Source organism: Tubulanus polymorphus, chromosome 11, assembly GCF_964204645.1.
Source record: "Tubulanus polymorphus chromosome 11, tnTubPoly1.2, whole genome shotgun sequence".
NCBI lineage: Eukaryota > Metazoa > Nemertea > Palaeonemertea > Tubulaniformes > Tubulanidae > Tubulanus > Tubulanus polymorphus.
Genome location: NC_134035.1, coordinates 9,273,032 through 9,295,115, shown reverse-complemented (window position 1 = coordinate 9,295,115; position 22,084 = coordinate 9,273,032). Strand labels below are relative to the sequence as shown.

Here is a 22,084-nt window from a genome sequence, read left to right as displayed (position 1 = left end):
ACTGGGCACAGATGTCACCATCTGTGGGTAGAAAACATATCTCTAAAAGTTTATTAATTGACGATAAAGTTAATTTGATAATATGAACATGGTTAAGCTGACAATCGAAATGTATATAGGGGGCAATATTACTAGCAAGTTTGCATTATATGATGGGCCTGGGTTTTAATAAAAGTCTACTGGCCGCTGGGTGTTTAGCACCCATGGAAGAAAAACATCAAGAATTTCTGAAGATAGAAGAAGAGAAACTACAGTACAAAAAAAATTTGAACAGATTTATTATGCATTATTAAATTTGCTGTAACTCTGGTATTCCTCAAGATAGCTAGAGATGCTTTACCCGAATTGTTGTTAAACTATAATAATCAATATCAGATATCTAGAATGAATAGATTAATTACTTGAATTGTTTAATAATTGACTATTATCAAAATCTACTTTCCGGTCCACATTGCTGATCTTATATATATATATATATATGCATGAATTGACATGTTAATCATGATCAGTGATATTCGAAAGGATTTTCTGCTCACAAGATTTTGCTCTTTTTTCAGCTATACTATTCATCAACTAGTCATAAAATGTACAAAGTGATCTTCAACCTTGTGATATAGATATTCCAAATCTTGATGTATTAAAATAGGCAGTCAACTTAATTGACCCCAATCAGTCGCCTGCCGGTTCAGACTGGTTGGAAGATTAATTGAATGAACCGGAACCGGATTTTCCAATTATGTGCTTGGTTTTTAAGAAAACAAAATTTATGTAAAATCGACCCCGATCACACAACTATATCTGTACTTTGATTTCTGATTTTGAATATAAAAATAGACAAAATTTTTCAACCTTGTAAACTTTCGGACTATTTACATAAAAAAAGACCAGATATTGTAAAATATAGTTATTTCAAAAATCTCAATGTATTAAATTAGCAGAAAAAAAGTTAACCCCAATCAATCGCTTATGTGCTTCGACTATTCGAACGGTGAAAACGACCAAAAAAATTAAAGTTAGACGAAATTTTTAAACCTTGTAAACTTTCGGACTATTTACATGAAAAAAAAGACCCATGAAATGTAAAAAACTTAGACAAAATTATTCAACCTTGTAAATTTTCGGACTATTTACATGAAAAAATAACCAAATATTGTAAAATATAGTTATTTCCAAAATCTCAATGTATTAAATTAGGCAGAAAAAAAGTTATTTGAAAAAAATATGTAAAATTAGACAACCAACATAGGAGACCCTCGCCGATAATGAACCCGGCAATCATAAAAGGTAACTTAATATAGATGGAATTATTGCGATAAATTCTCATTGAAAAAACTTGTCATTACAGGATAACTTCTTTTAATCATTGCAGCTAAATTTCAACTATATAGAAAACCCAGCTTGAGATCAACTACTAGTCCAAAATCGACCAACTGGAACAGCGCACAGCCAACTAGAATAAAAATCATCAACCAATCAACTTAGATGATCCACGCCAATAACGAACCCAGCAATCATAAAAGGTAACTTAATATAGATGGAATTATTGCGATAAATTCTAATTGAATAAATTTGTCATTACCAGGCGCGGATCTAGGGAGAGGGGCCCGGGCCCCCTCCCTCCTTTAAGTGAAGATCGTTTTTTTGGACCGACCTCCCGCCACTCGCCTAATATTAACGCCTCGCTGTGTAGTATTTGTCATGAATTCTTGCCTCAGAATGCAGGAAATGGCGCCAAAACGGAGTTAAATTTCCAAAATTTTCTGGGGGTCCCCCCCACAGGGGCTTCGCGTCTGCGACGCAAAAGGTAGGAACGTCCCGCGCCTACTCCGCTCGGTGTCAATACAGTATCATCATAGCTACATTTATTACGCGCCCCCCCCCCCCCCCCCCTAAATTGGGCTCTAGATCTGCCCCTGATTACAGGATACCTTCTTTTATTCATTGCAGCTAAATTTCAACAATATGAAAAACCCAGCTTGAGATCAACTCATCCAAAATCGACCAACTGGAACAGCGCGCAGCCAACTAGAATCAAATCATCAACCAATCAACTCAGATGATCCACGCCGATAACGAACCCAGCAATCATAAAAGGTAACTTAATATAGACGGAATTATTGCGAAAAATTCTCATTGAAAAAACTTGTCATTACAGGATAACTTCTTTTAATCATTGCAGCTAAATTTCAACTATATGGAAAACCCAGCTTGAGATCAACTACTCGTCCAAAATCGACCAACTGGAACAGCGCACAGCCAGCTAGAATCAAATCATCAACCGATCAACTTAGATGATCCACGCCGATAACGAACCCAGCAATCATAAAAGGTTACTTAATATAGATGGAATTATTGCGATAAATTCTAATTGAATAAATTTGTCATTACCAGGCGCCCCCTCCCTCCTTTAAGTGAAGATCGTTTTTTTGGACCTACCTCCCGCCACTCGCCTAATATTAACGCCTGGCTGTGTAGTATTTGTCATGGATTCTTGCCTCAGAATGCAGGAAATGGCCCCAAAACGGAGTTAAATTTCCAAAATTTTCTGGGGGTCCCCCCCACAGGGGCTTTGCCTCTGTGACGCGAAAGGTAGGAACGTCCCGCGCCTACTCCGCTCGGTGTCAATACAGTATCATCATAGCTACATTTATTACGTGCCCCCCTAAATTGGGCTCTAGATCCGCCCCTGATTACAGGATACCTTCTTTTATTCATTGCAGCTAAATTTCAACTATATAGAAAACCCAGCTTGAGATCAACTCATCCAAAATCGACCAACTGGAACAGCGCGCAGCCAACTAGAATCAAATCATCAACCAATCAACTCAGATGATCCACGCCGATAACAAACCCAGCAATCATAAAAGGTTACTTAATATAGATGGAATTATTGCGATGAATTCTCATTGAAAAAACTTGTCATTACAGGATAACTTCTTTTAATCATTGCAGCTAAATTTCAACTATATGAAAAACCCAGCTTGAGATCAATTACTCGTCCAAAATCGACCAACTGGAACAGCGCACAGCCAACTAGAATCAAAATCATCAACCCAGCAATCATAAAAGGTAACTTAATATAGATGGAATTATTGCGATTAATTCTAAATGAAATTGATTTACGGTACATGGAATTTATTATTATTAATGGTATATGAAGAATTGTGTATATTGTAAGATATTGTATAATTACAGGATATCTTCTTTTATTCATTTCAGCTTAATCACATCTATAAGAAAATGCTCAGCCTAAGATGTACTGGTGAAAAATGTACTGATTAGAATAGCCAACAGAAGATTCCATCTTGAATTGAAATCATCAACTACCACAGAAGAACCATCTTGAATTCGACTGCATAGGCCTAGAAGTCCAGAGGAGAAATTTAGCCAGCAGCGGTTTATCGCCCAATGACGGATTTCTTCTACAATAGGTGGAGAAGAGACAACGCGTGTGTTACCAGTATATATAAACAATTATTCAGGAGCGGCAGAGACATGTAAATATATTGTGAACAGTTATTCAGTAGCAGCACAGACAATGCATATCTTATAAACACTTGTTCAGGAGCAGCACAGACAATGCGTATCTTATAAACACTTGTTCAGGAGCAGCACAGACAATGCATATCTTATAAACACTTATTCAGGAGCAGCAGCATAGAATATGTAAAGTATTGATTTATTTTGCGTATTACTTTTTTACAAACTAGTCTGATGGGTAACATGGGTTTACAAAAGTCACTGTCTATTTGAAGGAGCGGAATAAACTGAAGAAATAGTTTTAATGTTGATAATTGAAAATTGAAGTTAGATAATTAGGGCTCTGGGTCTGAGAAGGAACTATTCATATTTGAATAATTTGAATTCGGTTTGTAAACAGAGGAGTCATGTCCTTAAAGTTCCTTCTTGGAATCTCATAAAATTTACGCTCCATTAATTCATGGTATTGATCCCGTTCAGCGTCTGGGTTTGACTCGTAAGTCGGTTGAAATACTCCTAAACTGAGATATGAAACAGGATAGTTCAGATAGTCTTCATCCTTAGTTAAACATAGTTGAGAATGATTTGTAATAATGACATACTTCATTGGTCTTTATTCGATTAATCTTAGAAATAGTGATTCATTTTATATTTCCTGAGAGTGAAAATAAATTAATGATTTGCATAGCCTTAATGTTGAAAAGGGAGAGCGTAGTCAGTTAGACAGTTGCAACTTTTAAACGCAATAAAGGAAGTTGGTACGTTATTAGTCCTAAACTCGCCTAACAAGTTAATGGGTTTTGAATAAAGATGTTTTGAAAATGATTCCTTGGCCAAAAAGTGAAGGGCCGGGCCTTCAGTACAAACTGGCTACGCCCCTCGAATATCAACACGTATAGTTAAGGAAACCATATAATATTAGGCAGTGTTCTGTGTACAAATAATAAGTTAATATACCAAAGTGTCGATGTATTTTTGATGCCATAATTTTAAGGCCCATTAAAGCGATTTGACTAATGAGTAGAATATCTCGATTTTCACTGGAGTTTTAGCATTGTGCTTCCATGTAGGTGATCCTAGCTAGTTATATGAAACATATATCGTAGTACATTGTATCCACAGAGGTATGAGAGGTAATACTAGGAATAATGTAATATAAAGGAATAAATAATAATGGCCAGCAATGATTTTGATTGTTTTGATTTTGTTTATAGCTGTTTTAACTTCTTTCATCGTCATTCATATCATAAGGTTGAGTGGCTTTCAATGATCACTTTACTTCAAATCGGGATGTTTAATTAGGAAGTGATTATTTAGGTGCAGCAGTGAATTTGTAGCACTTTTTTAAGTGAGGCCATAATTTCACCGCTAAAAAATTCCTGATGATGTAAATAGTAATAAATAGTACAAAATACAGAGAACATAATTTTAAAAAATAGATAAAAACTACAAAATAAATTATATAAAAAAAAACAAATGAAATTATAAAGTAATGAAAAAATAAACAAAACAAACAAACAATTAGTTAATATAGGCCTTCATCATCAGGAATTTTTTGTAATCAACTCAATCTAATTATTAAAGGTTCTTCTTTCATAGTACAACCTTCTCCGTGTTTCCCAACCTCTTGAGATCTTTTCTGTTGTTGTTTTAAGCGTTCTATCGACTCAGTAATAATAAAAAAAACAAATAACCAAAAACCTTAACTAAACCAAACACACTAACAAATATCTGTTTCGATAGAATGCTTCAAATAACTGATGAAAGATCACCCGTCCTTTACCTATGTATCACACCCTGTCACTGCTGTTACTGTTAATTGTTTTAGGGATAATATCTGGGAGATACATTTTACTCTTTTTTAGAAAGAATGTTAAACAGCTATAAACGTGATTAGTTATCGATAGTAAAATTATTGTCATGTTTACCCTGAAATAGCGTTGTATTAAATGAGCGAACTGATAATGTTTGAAAATCTTTATTTAAGACAAGGTGCAGCGAAAATTCTAGTTGTCTAGTAAAAATGATGTTAACGCAAATGAAATTTAGAACGTTAAGTTAATTCTAAGCTTCCCAGGGTGACTTTGTCTCTAGTTTGAATGCTTGTTACACTGTTTTTAAAATACAGTTCATTTGTTAACAAGGAACTTGCATAATAATTCCTCGAGTACATATCTGTCATTTAGCAAGGTATGATTATTGTCATGAGAATAAAACGACACATACGTGTTCATTATTCATGGTGAAACTTATCAATTGTTTAGTTAAGTTTATAGCAACTACCAAACTGAGGTCCTATCAAATAAAGTGGAGCAGTACTTTTTATAAATGAGGATTTATGAACAGTGTTGATAAGTAAATTGTCCTGTTTTGATTGTCGGTTTTACAATGTCTATATAAAGTTTATTTATTTTTCATAACTCCTACATACAATGTTGGACAGGTTTTACGTGCACTATATGGTTATGGAGGATCCAGTACTAGCCAGCTGGCTGTGCTTAGAATTAAGGCACTAGACCATGTGCATGGTGCATATATGGGCCTGATTCAAATCTGCACAAGAAGCATTTCAGGGTCCGATCTAAGGAATGAAAGCCACTTGCCCGGGAGCAAGCATATCTGAAATTTCGCTTGCCCCTCCAAAAATACTTGCCCTTCACAGGCAGTCCGATTGGTGTTCGTTGTATTGAGTGGGAAAAAAGCTTTGTGACATAAAATTGCACTGGCCCGGGGGACAAGTGATAATGATAACCTACTTGCCCTGATGAGAATATACTTGTCCCGGGCAATCGGACAAGTGCTTAGATCGGACCCTGCATTTCAAATATCGAAAAAGTTATAATTGTAGATATCTCAGTGATCTGTTATTTGTAATTTACATGGATAGATGAAATATCTATACGATGATACTCAATATATCTTAATTAAAAAACCTTCAAAATTCTTTGCATTAAACGTAACAATGTGTAGAAAATAACGTTGATAATGTTTGAAAATCTTGGGCAAAGTTGGAAAAACTTTAATTATTTTGTTAAATAATGTTAATGAAAATGAAAATAAAGATTGATTAGCTTAATCTCAACTATCCAGAGTGAATCCGTAGGTTTTATCTCTGAGTTCACCCATTTGTAGAAATTACATGATACAAAATTTCAGTTTTCCTGTAAAAACAATGTTAATGAAATGAAACTAGAGATTGATTATTTGAGAGAGTGAAATTGTTTTATGTCCAGTTTAATGTTTACATTTTGGAGATATGTTATGCAGTTTTATGTATAAACAGAATATCCTAAATCTCTCTTACATTGTAATTAGTATAGTTGATATGATTGAATGCTTCATATTTCATGAAATAGCCAAGTGTCACTTATGCCCGGCGAGTGACTACATGAATTGTCAAATTAATAGTCTTAGACATTCAGACTAGTCCCAATTGTCGATGTTTAATGGATCGAAGTTAACAATTCTTTGTTCAATATTGTTATTTTCCTATTGATTCAAATTGTATCAGTTGCAGTGGAAATGTTTTTGGTAAATAAAACCTTGAAATACCTTCCATGATGTAGCATATGTGATATTAAAAGCTAGTAATTTTATATTTTGGATAATCCAGGGAGGTGGGATTATCACCTCCCTGGATAATCTAAGTCATTATAAGGCTAAAAATGATATCTTGTTTTTCCTGATCGGCCGGGTCATTTCATAGATAAATGAAATTTGTAATCAGTTCATTTCCATCTGCCGGGTCTGTTATGGTAAACTTGATCATGAAAAAGTAATGTAAGGCCTTATGTAGAAAGGCGGCCGGCTGGGTCAACTTTAAAGAGTAAAAATGTAAATCAGATTGATAACTTAAAATCTTACGCTTTCCAGAGTATTTGGCCAGGTTTATCTCTGGTTTTAGTGCGGGGAGCCATGGACCCTCACAGTTTAGAGTCCATGGTTGTGGGCCATAGACGTTTCTGTTTTAGATGGTCTATGGTTTGACCTACGAGCAGTTATCTATTAGATAATTGCTCGTTGGACCGTGGACGTATAAGCTCTAGTTTATTGTTTATATGTCCATGATTGGATTGTTTTTGAAATCAGTCCACGTGTTTGAGGAACTTAAGTTATAATTCCTCAAGCACAAACCTGGCATTTTGTATAATTGTTGTATGAGAGTAAATATAATTGGAGTCTCTTTTTGTTAGTTAATTAGCTTCTCTGAACTTAATTAGTTCACCAGTCAGTGGTTTTTTGTTATCTTGCAATCCACCTCTTTTTTCAACCCTATATTCCCACCAACATGGTGCGGAGACGAGTACGTCCGCAAAATATGATAATCGATTATATCAGGCAATACAGTTAAACACTTTAAACCGGACACACTGACACTTGTTGACCGGTTAGAAGCGAATGTTGCTGCCGAAGAGTAATTGCGAAATTTTTTTGATTGTCACTATAGCCATCAAGGGTGAATTTCCACTTCAATTCAGAATTTATTGCATCAAAACCGTCCAATACTGATAAAGCCGTCTGATACCAACCAAAAGCCGTCTAATACCGACCAAAAGTAAAATAGTACCGACCAAAATTGTAACAACCATTAAAAGTAAATCATGATACCGACCAAAAGTAACCAACCAAGTAAAATGAGAAGAAAATCGACCGACCAATGATGACTAAAACTCGCGGTTTTTAGCCTTGTTATTATTTGAAATCTTTCACTATTGAAAACTGTCTGGTAAGTTGACTATAATTGGTGGAGGGATCACTGGGCGAAGTAGAGACTACTAAATTTTAATAATTTTTGTTTGAATAATCAAGGCGAACTTTATCTTGTCAAATCAAATTCGATTTTCCTAATCATAATTTGCTAGTTCACGTGTAGCCCAAATAAGATAAAGCACAGATGAATTTGACGCCTGTTGATCCACAAACGGCTGACAAGATACTGTCCCACTTTTTAAAATATTAATTATTATGAATGAGTTTCAGGTTTCTCGTTCAGTTTTGATATTCATATCAGTTTTTCGAAACAAATTTGTGAGTCTACCATTCTTCAAATCGTATCAAATCACCCAGCCTCCGGGGATGATTTGATGATTCGAGCGGAAGCCGTGGTGGCCCCTTTGTATTGGCGTCCCGTGGACTGTATTAACATCTACAGACTCCGAATCAAAGATCGTATGAAAGAAAAGTGAGAATCGTGTCTACAAAAAGTGGCTGTAAAGCCTTTAATCAAGAGAATGGTTTCATTAAATAACGCATTTGAAACGAGCCCGCCACTATAAAAAATAGTGATCTGAACCGTCTAGTGCTGCCCCTATGTATAACGAAAGCGGAGAAAACGTGAACTAACATAATACTCGCTGGCCAGACACTTTTAACGGCCGGACTGAACGAACTGTTTACCGATTTGCAGGCCGGATTCCGAGAAAATTCTCAAACTCTTTCAAAACTGCTCTCAAACTCCTTAACTGGCAATTCTTCTTTAAATGAATTAGTTTTAAAAGAGTAAATTAGTATCAGGGTATTTCTAGTTAGGTTGGCGATGATATGATAGTAATTAATTGGTAAGCATGAATTGGTCAGTGATGGTCATGAATTCTCAATATCTATAGCGAATCCTTTCTAGTTTGACACCATAACGCGGTATATCGTTTTCAAATTCAAAGAGTTTGAATTGGTCAGTGGTGGTCAGTGATGGTCAGTTTATGAATTTGCAATGATTCTTCAGTAGTTTGAAAACAAACATGACTTGAAAAATTTCCGAAATTCGAAGTCAAGTGTTCAAGACTCGGGGATATCTCAATTGGTCAGTTTCTGACCATGATGGTGTCGCCATTGTGGTCTATAGCTCAAATGAAACACGTGGAACCGACGAAGAGGCCCAAAAGTGCAAGTCATTTCCTGAGTGATGTGATCCAAAAATGCCCTTATTGGAAAAGGCAGTCTCTCAATTGGACGAAACCAAATCGGACAGGACGATTAAAATTTGGGAAGGCCACAGGCAGTGGTCTTTCTACGAAGCCCACGCGGTGTGCGTATTATTATGAAATCTTTTTTTAAACCACCATGTACCACGAAGTAATAAGCATCGTTGTAAGCACTTGAAACAGCCATTAACCACTTGAAACTGTCAGATCAAACATCAGCATACCGCATCCCCGCAAAGAGGGGTAGTTCAGCAAACCGGAGATTTCATTGGCCTCTCTAGACTACCCCGCCGGTACGGGTAGCCGAGCAAACCGGAAAACTCATAATGCAGGATAAAAGACTTTGATGTACGTACAATCGACCCACTCTAAATTCGAGAAATTCTAAAATTTATGAAACAGCACCAAAACGCTACACTACTGGAATTGTTCTAGCCTGGGGCAGGGCGACTCCAGGGGCCGGGAACTGCTTCGGGATGCCGGGAATTTGAGAATGACCCTAGAAGTCAACTGACACCGGATGCCGGACCATTAACAATAATCAATGAAAATTCTGAACAGATTCAAATTGAGGTGCTTGAGTGAAGTAACGGCGGGCCCCTGCCGTGATATGAATTAATTTTCCTACTCTTATTTCTCAAGTTACCTAGTTTAGAGTATTGTTTCATGAATTACATAATTTTCTCGACTCGGGTCCGCCGCGGCCTCCCTGAACCGGGCCCTGTGCATGAAAAGTGGGATCTCTTTTTGCGCTGAGCTAATTGATAAGGCGCAGGCTGCAATCTCAGTGATATGATAACTTTGAGACCATTTATGCCGCGAAACGGGCTTTGTTTGCGTCAGTGGAATATACAATTTACGAATACCCCATTGGCGCCCAAAGCCAGCAAGTCGTAGTCGGCCCAGGGCATCTTGCGGTTCGCTCTGCAAAATTCTTGATCCTCATCTTTGTTACTGCGATATAAAAGTGGATCGGACTAGCTTCACAAGACTCTTAGATCGAAATAAAAAGGGTGTCATTAATGCCAAATTAATGTGTTCCCGCCTGGGTCTGCTCGACAATCCACTCCTAAAATATTGAACGCTACTGTTTCGAGAAAATTCGAGCTCGAATTCGCAGTAAATATTACACGTTCGATTGACACACAATTGCGACAGCTGTTTGCAATGACATGACGTGGAACACGTTGCCGTGTTTACTAAATCACCAGGGCAGGGTCTAAAAATAGCATTTGTCATTGCGTCAGAAATAAATTCAACCAATAGCGGGGCACTTTGATAAGTCATCGATAAATCCGATTGGCTGCCGATGACATCATGTTTGTTATTGCGTATATAAACACCAGCGCGGTAGCGTTTCATTTCGTCTGCAAACCTGAAACAGTTGAAGAGTCGCGTTCGCGGTTATAGTTCATTTTATGTCCGAGGAGAAACCTGTAGAAACTACGGTTACTGAAGTTACTAGTACACCAGAAACTTTAGAAGGCCAAGAAAAGAAAATGGAAGGCTACGACGAGTACGACCACTACACGTTCGACCACGACAAGCATATGTTCTCCGGTAAGAGCGGAAAAATGAGAAGCAAGAAGGAAGCGAGCCAAAACACGAACCATCCCGATACGTGCGGTCATACGCGTAAACTGGTCACAAAACTGCATAACATGGAACACAACAAGCATCCACACTTGGAAAAGAAATAAGGTAAGAGTTTTGGTAGGGCTATAACAGCGTAGATAATTAAATCTAACCTAAATTAACATAAGCATTTTTAGGTCTAGTTAATGAGTTCTATTCTCTATTTTACGAATATTGTCTTGTGTATATATTAAAGAGCTATAGCCTTTAGTAAACTGCCATTTCGCACATAAACAGTGTTATCGAATCTTCGATAACGTTTATCCATTGGAAAAACTAAAGCGTCGTTGACGTTGTATGCTGTATATGGTGACCTAGGTTTATGGAAGCGTGGTCGTTTTTGTGCTAAATCGCTGTTCCAAAACAACATATGTTTCTAACGCCCCCGGATCGTGTGTATGTGAAAGAGCTGCCCTGGAGATATTCTTATCACGAGGAATATATATATATATATGTGTGTGTACGATTATATGGCGTGATCGAAAACATCTGCGAGGTCGACACATATCTATATATCGATATGAATTATCGCTCCACATTTTGTCATCCACTGGGGACATCTGATATATAAAACCTACGCAATAAATACAAGCTGTAGTCTACGTTATACTGTTTTATATTACTAAATTTATTACAACACATTTTTATCGCCGCCGCTTCTTTTTATTTTGCAGATGGAAATGACGACCTGTTTCGACAGTCGACTTACTCTCTCGGAAACCAGACCTACGCGATGAATTTACGGCATTTGAGACTGCATTTACCAGAATAATGTGAATCCAACAATCAGATCATGAATCAGATCGTTTCTCCGTTGACAGAGTCACCGATTTTCTTCCCGCCAAAATGAACTCTGCGAGAGAAGCGTGGTATAGATTATGAATTTCCCGGGAGTCACCGGTTCCCATTTGATCCGGTGTCGACGGCGTGGAGTCGATTTCGGACACGTCTGGCGGAGGATGGGACGTAGATCGGGGGATCCCTAACCCCGATCTGCATCTCGCCCTCCGTAATCTGGGAATTCGCGTCCGGACGGTCGTTTATAGGGAGAGCGACCGGCAAAACGATCCAAACCCCGGGATCTTCTGTAAGAACTTGTTTTTGAAAGACCGCAAAGGCGAATTCTATTTCGTCATTACGCGCGAAGATTCCCCTGTCGATTTGAAACGTCTTAAAACCAATTTGAAAGCGCATCGTAACTTATCTTTCGCGACTACGACCGATTTACTAGAAATACTCAAATCAAACCCTGGCTGTGTTACACCGTTTTCGTTCATGTATCCGTCTGCGGCGGACGTTCGTCTGATCGTCGACCGGTCATTGATCGTTCAAGCATCGGAGAAACTACTTAACTTTCATCCGTTTCGACCACATCTCGCGACACTCATTTCGTACGAAGATCTAGTCATCTTTTTGCGCAATTTCAATAAAATTCCGGAATCAGTCGAAATAGAATAAACGAGTCTGCTCAATACATACACACACACAAGTGATACATATCGCTTTATTTTTGTGATATTGTTTTGTATTTACGTTAAATAAAAAAGAGTTGGAATTCTTTATATTTATTTCCTTTCCATAATAAAAAAAAAAGAAATTAAATGAGAATACAGTTGTTTTATTTAGCAAAATGGTCATTCAATGGATTCGTAAACGGGATCGGTTGAGGCTGGTCCAGAAGTCAACTATAATCGAAAAAACGATATGTGTGTGTACTTTCCAGGCGGCCGTCTTATGGTTTACGTGTACTGAAGGCATCATGTGTCGAATAACAAATATTCTCCATAATCAGCTAATTTCATGTTACCTCGGTATTAATCAATGGAAAATAGAAGAAAGCGAGTATCGCGCCTCTGATAGGAATAATGATTCACTCGCTTTTCCGGGCCGATTACTCCTACCATGCCCCGACGAGAAGATGCCGCCGACGCCACCAGGCAGGCGACGGTGCCCGGTCGACTCGCCTCTTGCCCGCGGGATTTGTAGCTTGAATATTCCGAATTTTAACTATAGTTTCCAACACACACCACCCACCTGGTAGTCCATGCCCGGTAATCAAGCCTCTTACTACTGGGGTGCCGAAACGACTCTCCTTAGCCACACCCGGCGGCGGCTGTGCTGATCCGCCGGCCGTGCCGCGTACATGATTTCCCACTCCGACGACCACAGGCGCTGTGAGGCAGTATTCGGGAAGTAAAAATGTAACACCTAGAATGAATATTTTTGGTCATTCAAAATGTATAGTTTGTTAAAAATTTAACTAAGAAGCGTTTTCAAAATAACGGAGGCCGTTGACGGCTCGTATCAGATTAGATTAATGTAAAAACGGTAATCTATTAATCCAATGTCTATAATGTATATAAAATGATAATATACTATATATACTATAGACATTGAAGTAATAGATTATTGTTTTTACATAAATCTGTACTGCTCTAATCGGTGAGCCCTCTGTGGTTGAAAATCCGCGCCTTCGGACATTAAAATTTCCCGGCCGATGCTGCTACCTTGCGACGATCGCGTGGACTATTACTACTGGCTGTTCGATAATAGGTTTCACCCCGCTGCAGATTACGGTTAGGGTTATTGAAGCGGAGGGATGACAAATCCAAACATCGGAACAGCCAACACAAACAAGATGGTGGACACTGGCTGTTTTGCGGTATTTCGATGATTTTCGGATATTATATTCGTGGATTATATGGCGATTGAACAGCGGCAAGTTGAATCACAATTTTAATCAGGTAGTGAAAATAGAGGTTTTTATTAGGGTGGCAATAGATATGTAAAATTGAAGCCCGTTCGTTAATTAGAAATTGATCAATTAGCCGTAAGAAATCACTTCCGGGTTGAGTCTTGTATTGTAGTAGTAAATTAAATAATGTTGAGTTAATCTAATAATAGTTCTGTGGATGCTCGATTCCCCGTAAATATCACTTGGATTTCTAAATACCAGCGAAATCTGAATCAGTTGTATGATTATGTTAGTCTACCTAAAACCCTATGGGGAAGCAGCTTGGCCAGCTCAGAGAATTTGGGTAAGGCAGGTAGTAAGTTCCACAATTTGGGGACACACACAGATTTAGCCTAAAGCAGTGTAGTCCCACCCCTAACCGTCCTGCATTTTGTAAAATTACATTTTCGCGGTCACATTCGCAATCAGGATCTTTTGGTTGAACAATCTTATTCAGTAGTTAAAGACTCATTCAATTTGCAGCATTATTAGAACAGTGCACATGCACACGCTGGTTGATTGCCAATTATTGGAACCAGTCTAGCCTACAATCACGCCTTTCACTTGGTTAAAATCTATTGTTGTGTTAACCTTACATCAGGGATAAAATGCGTCGGTTGAAGTCTTCGTAGTCGTAGGTTGTTGGGGTTCGGCCAATATTTGAATATTTCGAGTGTTGATATAGTAAAAATAAATAGGTCAAGATTCACTTGTCCTGTCGTAGTCCTAATATAGTCACACAACTTTCCATTATTATATCTTCGACTATTCTGTTATGACTAATTTAGATTACTTTAATGACATCAAATAGGCCTTACTATTAATCAATGTGTCCTGTAGTATACGCCTAACTATTATCTATTAGGCGTGTGTGGCTGTTACACTTGTATTCACACAATTCAGTTGATTAGCGGTGGATAATTCGGCTAATTTCATCCCCCCCCATAGCATTTAGGTTAGTCAGTGACACTTTGGAATTCGTTATAGAATGGAATATGAATCTATGGAATGTTGTCTTCAACTCTGACTTCTGTTTTATCAAGTACTACATGTCTTAAAGATAACATGATTTAGAGGTATTCTCGGTGATTTATATGCGCGTGGTGGTAGCCTATACCCTTCCCACTAGAAGGCCATCTGATATTAAACAGATTCTATTTCATACAATTCGGCCTCCTGATTGTGATTATTATTGTGGTGAAATAACAAGAACTACTTAAGGTTAGCGTAGTCCATTTTCATACTGTTATTTCAATGGAATTTCAGAATCATTTCTTTATAAGCCTATACCGTATATAGAGAAAAATATTTTATATGAAAAGAGTTGTCTGGATTCAGTTCCACAGTTGTGAATAAGTGTTAACTCTGAGTTAAAATGAGTTGATTTTCATTTGAGAAAAACATTTTGTATCTGAAAAGAGTGGATATTGCTGGATTCAGTTCCACAGGTATTAGAGTTAACTGTGCGTTGAAATGAGTTATTTTCAATTGAGAAAATTTTGTCTAAAAGAGTTGATATCCCTTGATTCAGTTCCACAGGAATTAGAGTTAACTCTTGAGTTGAAATGAGGGTATTTCCAATTGAGGAAAACATTTTGTTTCAAAATAGTTGATATTGCTGGATTCAGTGCCACGGGTACTAGATTAACTCCGAGTTGAAAGTACGTAGTGTATTTTCAAACCCGCATTCAGAAACTATAGAACTGGTTTCTGCTCATTCACTTTAATTAATTTCTTTGCGGTTGTTTTCGTTTCAGTGCGGTGTTGTTTCGTTTTCGACTTTTCTGCGGGACGTACATATTTAATACAATCGGTGGATATAAAATAAGCGGATTATTTCGTAACCGTAAAAACAATTGGATTATAACTACATCGTGTAAATTACCTCGTGTCGACGTGTACTGCAGGTTGATATTTTCTGGAGGTAAGGTATCAATACTGACAGTTTACGTCGCTAAATTTCATCTTTTATGTGTCTCCCGTGGTCCGGAATTGTCTATTGTTAATAATTAAGCTTTTCGCTTTTTGCTGTCATGGTAACGTGTAATTTCAGTGCAAAACGACTAAATGTCGTTTCTGAATCTAAGTACGGTTCCGTAAGGCGTCGTGAATTACGCATTAAAACCCTTTTCACGAATAACAACATTTCGAAATGTAATTATTTATCAAGAAAAATCAAATGTTAAAAGACGCAACATTTTGGACTATCTCTATAGATACCGCGGACTCAGTACGTTCGTTGGTTAAGGTTTAGAGTTGAAACTGTACTGGGCCCGGTTTCACGAAAAAATTTAAGCCTAAAACGGTTAAGTTTGAATTGTTGTCATCATTGGAAACATGAAGTAACCAATAGCAAATACACCAAAAATGTGAGTTTAACTTTTTCGTGAAACTGGACCCTGATCTTAACTAGGAGGTAACAGTAACTGACGCTTAACTGGACCTACGAGCAATTATCAAACGTTAGATAATTGCTCGTAGACTAGACACAGACATCTCTACAGTCCAAAGTGATGTTTGTCTTTTCAATTTCTTAAAGGTAAGTTGTAAAGTCATTTAGATGTGTATGACGCCTATATTGAGTTTTAGTCGTTCACGTGTTTAAGTGTACAGGTTATTCTAAGTTGAAGCAGTTTTCATGTTGTGTTAGGGAATGTGGGGAATTCTATTCGACGATTTGTGGAAAATTGTGGGAAGTTCTTTTCGCTTTGCTTTAATTGAATTAAATCAAACGAGTCTCAGGTTTATCGGGATCGAGTTGTCGGCCCATTAGGAGGGCATACCTACCTACCTACCTATATCTATATCTATCTATATATTTACGCCGTCAGTTGACAAGGTTCTGAATTCTAAAGCCGTGTTTAATGTTTTATAAATAATGCACCAATCATTTCGAAGCCTTGACACTTTTTGACTGTATATATAGTTCTACGCGGAATATCGCGCGGTGATTCAATAGTAAAAAAAACCGCGCGCGTTTGTTTAAGGATATCGCGTCTTGAATAGATCGCAAATAAACGGAATTTCTCGGGTGAATTTTTGTCACCGACAAAAATGTCACGTCGTATATCAGAAGAGCGTTTCGAGTATCGCGAATATAGGACAGGTTTATGAGTTAAAAGAATGGAGAATCTCGTCAATGAGTTCCACGCCTCGAGAACTCAGTATAGTACGGACAGCATTTGCACGCTTGCCTGATCCATGCTGTACTCCTATGTCTTATTATTACACACCGATTCAGTGGCCCTGTCCACTTTAGAAATGCCCTTTGAATTTCGAATCTGGTAGTTTACTTTCTAACGCCGATTAAGTGGCCTCGTCGCATGCAAGTCTCGTCAACTTAGAAAATAGAACCCATTAAACTTCAGATCCTGCCGTTTAACCTCTCTTTGGTTTTCTTGTTCTGTGTATTTACTTTCCAAAGTTTTTGTTATTTCGAAGATTTTGAGGGTCTCTTTATCAGGGTCCCTAGACGACTCCTTGAAACAGAAATTGCTTATGAAGGTGCTTGAAACTCCTTTAATTAGTGCAAAATGTCAGAAACTTCTTTAAAGCTCCTCTTCAATTTTGAGGAATAGGTGATTAGATACTTCAGAAGTTGTAAAGTAGACTACTCCTAAATCGGTAGTTGAAATCAGGATCTTTTTGTTACCCTATTAGGTGGTGACCAAATCAGAAACCCAATTTAGGTAGTGTCAAGAATAAAGATTTGCTTTCAAAACCGTGGAAATAATGGGTTTACTGGGATAAGCAGTACCGATTTAGGAGGAGTTAACAGTAATTGTAGACGCTTCCTTGAAATATAAAATTTGCTCCTTCAAAACTCCTCGAAGACTTATATCCAGGAATGACCGATCTATAGGGACCCTGGCTGTTTAAGTTGTTAGCGAAGCACGCCTGAGGAATAGAGATCCGTTTGTTTAAAACGTAGCGTCAGGAATGCGAGTATGGAATGTGGCCTCTCGTCAGATTAGATCATGTAGTCGTCATTGTTCTATAAAGATTGATTGTTCAAATACGCCGGTGATTCCGGAAACGATTCGGGAAACGATTCCGACGATTCGTGTAGTTAAACATTTCTAATTGATTTAACGATAAAATCGATTCATCGTCAATGACTATGATTTCCGGCTTTTATTTACCAGAGTTCTGATATCGGGGCCGGAAATATTTTCGTCAGCTGTGTCAGTGAAGTGGGTCCATAGCGCGATCACCGGATCTACCTTACCTATAATACTAGTCGATCATTTGTAATGATTCATGATTTGTTAACCGAGAATTATGAAATTTTAGACCCACCCTCCTTACGGGAGGACTATGACTCCTTACATGAGGACTATGATTTCTTAAATACTCTTTCTAAAAATGCTTTTGAAGTTGCTTGGAACTACTTTAATCTGACAGGTCAGAAACTAGAAAAACTCAATTTTGAGAAATAGGCCTTCAGAGGTTGCAGGCCCTACATTCGACTACGCCTAAATCGGTACAGTCGGTACCAGGATCTTTTTTCACCCAATTAGGCGGTTACCGAATTAGAAACTGAGCTTAGTAATGTCAAGAATATAGATAGGCTCATAAATCCACCAAATTATCGGTTTACTGAGATAAACAATACGATTTAGGAGGAGTCTATAGTAATCAGGATGTGAAAGTGACGCAGACACTTCCTCGAAATAAGAAATATTTTCTAAAACTCCTTAAAGGCTTATCAAGGAATGACCGATCTGTAGGGACCCTGTACTAGTTGATGGTTTGTTGTGATTCAAAATTTGAGCGCTGAGAGTTGTGACATTTTCGACACGCCCTCTTTAAATACTCGATGCCCGGATATAATTCATTAAGTATAACAGCAACCTGTGCGATCTATTTGCCTGACTCACCTCGGCTTACACATACAGCAGGCAGGCCGAGGTGTCGTCAGGGAGGCCGACAGTCTCACTTTCTCTTGCTGCGGCATAATTGAAGAAATTGTTAGCAGCGTCAGTCGAGTCGACAGTTGACTCTCCTCGTTGTAGTATTAGCATGAGGAATAGATTTATCACATCAATCACTTCTCTCGGGTATCGAACCAATAAAGAACATTTCTGCCTGAATCTGTGCATATATCAGATGTTTCGAGTTCATTCAGAGTTGTTGCATCAAAAACATTCTTTTCACCGCTACAGCAATAACATCCAGACCTCGGGAGGAGAGAGAGCGTCTAGAGGCGATTTCAATATCGTTTGTAGGGCAATCATGTTTATATACGATATTCGCAAGAAAGTTCTATTGAAGAGATACTAAAGTGGACTGATTTACAGGATCCAGCTCCACGGTACCGGCAAGGGTCGATCTAGGCAATTGGGAAGGCCGGGGTCCAGAAGAAAGGAAAAGCATTTTTAGATAAAGCAGCCATGTCATTGGCCGTGTGGGGTATGTCCGAGGGATTGGACGAGAAATGCATCCGAAAATATGCAATTTGCCAAAGAATGAATTTTCAGTTGGCAGATTTTAACAATTTTTGTATCGACCAAAAGGGCAACCACAGCGGAAAGGTCCTCCTCTCGGAGCCCTGAGACTTTACCCCTTAAATTCGTCCCTGAATACTGGAAGTAAGATTTTGATAGTCACCAATGAAACAAGTACCAGGGGTTCCAGGAATAAAATCTAAAAATTTTGGATCCATAATTGGTGGACTGGTTTTCGTTAGACGTGAGAGCAGTCTTTAGAAAGACTTCTTGGTTTCAACTTGAGAATATTCGTAGAGTAGCCGTGTTAACCAGGTTTAAAATAAGTTACGAGACGAGTAGTACTGTATAGGTTAACTATTTATTTGTCACACAAGCTTTCGCTTCTAATGAATAGAAGCTATTATTAATTATCACGTCACTTATCATTTATTTGTAATATTACTCTTCTCACTCAGTTCTCTGTAAATATTGTCAGTCTACCTATAAATACTGTTGTTTTTTTATTGACTATACTCATTCACCTGATAAAAGCTCGTGCGACAAATAAATAGTTAACTTCTACTTGGTTTCAACTTGTAAACCCGTATTCAGCATAATCGGATATTGAAAGGAAAATTTCCATTCTTGAGAAACAGCATGATTTTGTCGAATACAGAGGAATTTCCTACGCACGGGTTTTTATGCGTTAAACGTTTATCGAAAGTGTTTACTGGTCCTTAAGGGGCAGGGATCAGAGAGGAATTTCCGAGAATAAATATTTGCTAGAATTAATCGGCGTTAATACTTGAATTCACACCTGTATCGGCTCTTACTTTCATAAACGGAACCTGTTTGTGTAGTTCCGCATGAAGTAAGTTCTATGTCTCAAAATGCGACGTGTTTAGGAAAAGTATCACTCATTATTTTGGCCCCAACCCTTTCAGACATTCACCATTTTAGTCTGAAGTCTGAAATTGCCAGTTGGGACCATGGTCTTTTTGTAACCCTATTAGGCGCTGCAGTTACCGAATTAGAGTTTAGATAGTGTAAAAGGATAAAAATTTACTTATAAAACCATCGAAATAATTGTCTACCGAGATAAACAGTACTGATTCAGGAGAAGTCTGTCGTATTGGAATATGAAAGTGACGCGGACACTAAAAACTTGAAATTTTCTCCTTAAAACTCCTTATATCCAGCAACTACTGATCTGTGGGGACCCTGTCTGTATTATCGTGACAGTTTCATGAATGGTTAAGGAATTAGATGAATGTTTGCAAGGGAAGATGCAAGGCTATGTAGATTCGATACCTGATAATACCTACATATATAGACAGAGAGGAAGGCGATATACATGGTTTACAGTTGTTGAAATTTCAAACGACTCATTTGTTTCAAGCGATATATCATAATACAATAGAATGTCGTCGGCGGTGAGCACTATAAACGAACACATGTGTCGCATTCCCTGCGATCAATTATCATCATGAATTATATACAGAAAGACGAAACTCATATTCAGTCTTAATATGATTAATATCGATGGATATTTTCAGTACATTCAAACTCGTAATCGGTTTTTTACCCCGATGATTTGCGCGCGAAGATTTTACCTAATGCTGAGCTGTTAATTTGTGTCGATGTTCTTGACATTATAGATTAGATGATCCGAACTGTAAGAGCGCCGAAAGTCGAACAACCTCGTGTCCTCGTCGCATCTGAGAACTGTGGACAAATTGAAAATTTCTGCTTTTAACTTCATTTCCTTATTATGTCCTCTATTATTAAAAGATCTTTATATCACTAAATTTTGATTATTAAGTCACCATCGATAAGATAAGATAAGATAAGATAAGATATTTATTTCACTCCAACCATAAGAATGGTACGTGGAGGCAAGATTGAATACAAAATATGGAATATAAAAATTGACAAAACATGAACAGAATTATATACATATATACAAAACAAAATAGGAATTAACAAAATTTAATATCAAACTTTCAGTAATAAAACTATTTACAAACAAAGCAAGTACAGAGATTGAATTATATACAGCAAGATATATCACACGTATATACACAATTCACTGGAGGGATTTGTATAAACTTAAACCTAACATCGAGTAAGTCCTAAGCACGCCATCTGGTGGTGTCGCGTCCTAATTACGTTTACTTGACAAGAGAGAGTCTCATCATCGGCTATTTCAGACACGGATGTAAATCATCCTCAAGAGTTTCTGATCTCTCAGCCTTTATCTTGTTGTTGGCGACTAATTCATCATCGCTGACCAGCAGCGGCACCGGCAGCAGCAGGTCATTTAATTATCCGATCCTAAGACAGAACTGATTAATGACATCTCCGGCGGATTAACACATTCTATTGATACACTAGTACAAACGGCCAGTTTAGATCTCGATGCCAGGAAACAGTTTTGATACTACCTTGAATAAACAGCTTTCCAGGGAAATCCAGCGGAATCCAGTGTGATAGCGGCTTATGACTTACACGTGAACGATATGCTTATTTAGCAAAGCTATTTTCTGCCCTATTCTCGAAGAATGGTCGACGTCGGAAATCCGGAACAGAGCGAAGAAGTAACGAATGAACTATCAGTTTGGAATACCACAACTGGAACTGATTTATTACAAGGTGACGAGTAGTGACATGACAGTGAGACAAGCAACAATTAACGTATTAGACACAGACGAACTGAAGAAACAAAGAGCTATTATACGTAAACATTTAAACATTAAAGGAATATAGAATATAGATGAAATGTATACAACAATCATCGTGGACATTTAGTGTTGTTAAACTTACATGAAGACACGGTACAAAACTGTGTGTAGAGACTATTGTAATTCAATTATTGATAGAGTTGG

General features: G+C 37.7%; 2 protein-coding genes and 1 long non-coding RNA gene across 3 annotated transcripts in view; all 3 read left to right on the top strand.

Moving 5' to 3' along the window:
• Positions 1-1,211: 1,211 nt before the first annotated feature.
• Positions 1,212-2,856, top strand: LOC141913204 (uncharacterized). Its single transcript, XR_012620241.1, has 5 exons — positions 1,212-1,284; positions 1,370-1,520; positions 1,948-2,094; positions 2,180-2,329; positions 2,721-2,856. It is a non-coding gene; the product is annotated as an uncharacterized LOC141913204 (long non-coding RNA).
• A 7,900-nt stretch (positions 2,857-10,756) lies between these two features.
• Positions 10,757-12,604, top strand: LOC141912632 (nuclear protein 1-like). Its single transcript, XM_074803946.1, has 2 exons — positions 10,757-11,102; positions 11,711-12,604. The coding sequence occupies exon 1, from the start codon at positions 10,820-10,822 to the stop codon at positions 11,099-11,101; it is 282 nt and encodes a 93-aa protein (XP_074660047.1). The 5' UTR covers positions 10,757-10,819; the 3' UTR covers position 11,102; positions 11,711-12,604.
• A 1,062-nt stretch (positions 12,605-13,666) lies between these two features.
• LOC141912468 (uncharacterized) overlaps positions 13,667-22,084 on the top strand; it is a 38,101-nt gene continuing 29,683 nt past the window's right edge. The window contains exons 1-2 of the mRNA XM_074803687.1: positions 13,667-13,780; positions 15,528-15,694. The gene's annotated coding sequence lies outside the window, so the exon portion shown is untranslated. The remainder of the gene's footprint in view (positions 13,781-15,527; positions 15,695-22,084) is intronic.